The sequence below is a fragment of the Morone saxatilis genome, unplaced genomic scaffold (assembly GCF_004916995.1).
Source record: "Morone saxatilis isolate NCDOM2014 unplaced genomic scaffold, NCSU_SB_2.0 Contig4, whole genome shotgun sequence".
NCBI classification, from domain to species: domain Eukaryota; kingdom Metazoa; phylum Chordata; class Actinopteri; family Moronidae; genus Morone; species Morone saxatilis.
In genome coordinates this window covers 12645795-12648801 of record NW_023339984.1, presented here as the reverse complement: position 1 = coordinate 12648801, position 3007 = coordinate 12645795, and the positions used below count along the sequence as shown (strand labels likewise).

The 3007-nt window shown below is 39.8% G+C and overlaps 1 protein-coding gene across 1 annotated transcript in view; it reads right to left on the bottom strand.

Annotated features, from left to right (window-relative positions):
* Positions 1-1035: 1035 nt before the first annotated feature.
* shtn2 (shootin 2) overlaps positions 1036-3007 on the bottom strand; it is an 11944-nt gene continuing 9972 nt past the window's right edge. The window contains exons 12-16 of the mRNA XM_035675768.1: positions 2815-2912; positions 2714-2734; positions 2564-2617; positions 2331-2469; positions 1036-1327 (exon numbers count right to left, since the gene is read on the bottom strand). Coding sequence (XP_035531661.1) covers positions 1170-1327; positions 2331-2469; positions 2564-2617; positions 2714-2734; positions 2815-2912 — 470 coding nt within the window. The 3' untranslated portion in view covers positions 1036-1169. The remainder of the gene's footprint in view (positions 1328-2330; positions 2470-2563; positions 2618-2713; positions 2735-2814; positions 2913-3007) is intronic.

Genomic DNA, 3007 nt, shown 5'->3' with positions numbered 1-3007 from the left:
CACACACACACACACTGGCTTTCATGTGCATTGATTCAATAACACGGAAGAGGGAGAATACATTACTGCGTCTCCAAAGCTAACACCTTTGAGATTGAAGAGGCAAAAACAATAAAAAATGTATGCCGGAGAGTGAAAAGACCTGGACCTTCTAGTAAAAAGAGCTAAATGAAGTAAATATATAATGTGAAACAGTGTGAAGAAACTAAAATGGTGTCAGAGTCAAAGGTGAGAGTAACCTCATCCTCTTTTAAAATGCTTTTAACAAAGGCACATAGATAGATAGAGTGGTGATAGGCTATGTGTTCATTCATGCATGCATGCGCACATATATACAATATCTCTGTGGAGGTGAGAAAACAAAAGGCGACCTGACGCATTTAAAGATACTTTCAGGAGGAAGAGACACAGATCACCTGAGGCTCTTATCTCAACAACACCTCTGGGCTCTGGGTGTGAGAGCCTTAATGTGCCTAAATAAATGGCAGCCTCCATCTTTTCTGCTGGATCGCGCTTTAAGAGACAGACACCTTGGAAGAGAGGTGGGCAAGGGTATTCATATAACCTAAGTGGGTTTCTTTTATGGTCCAGGCTACCTTCATCTATATTGTGTAGCATAAAAAATCCTGTAACTTGCACTTAGATCATCTAAAACCGAGGCACTGGAAAAAGAACGATGATGGACATTAAACACGACTGAATGAGTTTCATTTCCTTTCACACGCAACAAGTTCTGGCTGTTTGAAGCAGATCTGGGTTAAATGGCATTTTAAATGCTTTGTTGTTGTTTTTCTTTACCCTGAATGTGGGATTTGATGTTTGTTTGCAATGTACGTCTCCAGTCTGGTACTTCCAAGAGAATAAAACAGACATTAAGTGTTAAGTGTTAATTAACTGTTTTTTGACATTATTTGATCCCAAGGTGAATAAAGTTCACTGACATTTTATTGTAAATCAATGTTTTCATGTATTAATTCAACACTTATATAGTAAAATATAGTCAATTTAAAGTCTCAGAAAAGTGATATTCAAAAAATCACTGACAAAAAAAAAGTATTGCAGGTGCAATTTACTCATCAAACTCATCTTCAGTACATCCTCATACAAAACAGCAATGACACTTTGACTACAGTGAAGTTTAAAAACTGTATTTCTTCCTGTAACTTGTCTCAGTTGTCCTGGTTGAAGATCAGTGCTGATGCTCTGATGCGAGAGTCTCTCTTCTCTCGGTTCTGTTTCAGCCTCCGGAGCACAGGGGCGCTGCCGCTCTCGCTTGCCCAGGGAACATCTCCTGCTGCTGGGACACACTGTGGACCTGGCTGGGGGTCTGACCAAGAGATGACCGCAACCTCAGGTTAGGCACAAATCCCCAAAAATGAAAACTAAATGATACCAGCTGAACAAAATTATATGATTAAGCACTTTGTTCTGATTATAAATACTGCAGATAGGAGTCCAAACCAATCAGCGTCCTTTGAGGAACTACTGGCAGCTACAGCATGAGCTACAGGCATGGTTAAACACCAGGTGTGAGTGTGATAATGTGTGGGAGAAGCGACTGTTTGCTCGAAAACAACAATGGCGGCTGCTACAGAGGTTAGTGTAGATGCTGCTAGCATTAGTTAAATCAGAACTGGAGAGTATTTCTGTATTGAAATAAGAACCAGAGGGGGCACTTAAGGATTTTCTCCATGGAAAAGATGTTTTCCCCGTCATAGATGACGATGATAGACAAATGGATGGTTCATCCAATCACCTGACAAGTATTTTTGCTTGCCCTTTTCCAGTTTCCCAGATAGTTTTGTGTAGCAAACCATCTGGCGCAACCAGGTTAGTCAAACTGTCCATTGTGGAGTATATATGTCCCTTTGAGAATCACTATCAAAGTGACAAAATATGCTGTCCAAAGACCACAAAACAGTATGTAGATTAAAGTTTCTACTTTTATCAAAGTCTAAAAAAATGTAAAATGTCTCATCATTTCTGACAGCTATAGTATTGAAAAACGTATCACCTTTACCTTTATTATTTTACCAGGAAGTCTCACTGCTTCTCATTGATCTCAAACGCACTCTAAAGGATATTATATAGGCCCTTAAGTTTCCTAAAGTACAGCTATCTGTAATATTGTGTTATGCATAATATAGTAAACAATGATTGCTATCCTAATGTGGGTTTATTCCCTTGAGACATAAGATTTACTAATTCAGTTTTGCTACAGCATATGGTCCAACACAGACCACTAATATGGACACAGGAGAGACAATAGCCTCAGACACAGACACAGTGTAGCATCATTCTGATCATACACGAGTGACAGGACAGCATACCCTGTGTTTGTGTTGAGGAGTTCTCTCCCATCGCTCTCCTCCTCCTCTGGAGAACCTGCAGGAGCTCTGCGTCCCCGACATGTCGGCCAAATCCCCTCCTGGACGGCACTCTGCGGTGAGGCTGACGTTTTATGTTGTCCTGGTGTGCGGAATGGTTAAAGATGCTTTAAAAACTGCCATTTATCACTTAAGGTTTTGGCTTCTTGACACCAAAGCAAGTTTAAGTACTTTACCAGCATCCCTTTCAACTCCAGGATGGCTGATTTTCTGTTTTCACTCCTCTGGTCCTGTGGGAACATTTCAGATTTAATCTGAAGATGGGGAATATTTGGGAATTGTATAATAAAGATGAGAAGTAACAAATAAATATGAGGATAGCTGACCTTCCATGAGCTGTCATCCTCCTGTGAGCAAAGGTAGATGTTAGTTATCAGAGTGTATTATTTATTACTTTAATAATAATCTGTGAATACAATTTGTGCACCTGTATTCTCTTGATGGGCCTCAAGATGATGCCTTTCTTTATTCTCTCCATCATTTCATCCACCGCTTTCGCCTTCATGTTCAACAGGGGTGCTGGTTCTTAAAGAGTAGAAACAATGGATCAATATATTTACTGTTTTAAAAAAAAAGAGTCAGGGATGAGCGAGGATCCAGGACAGATAATGTACTTTATA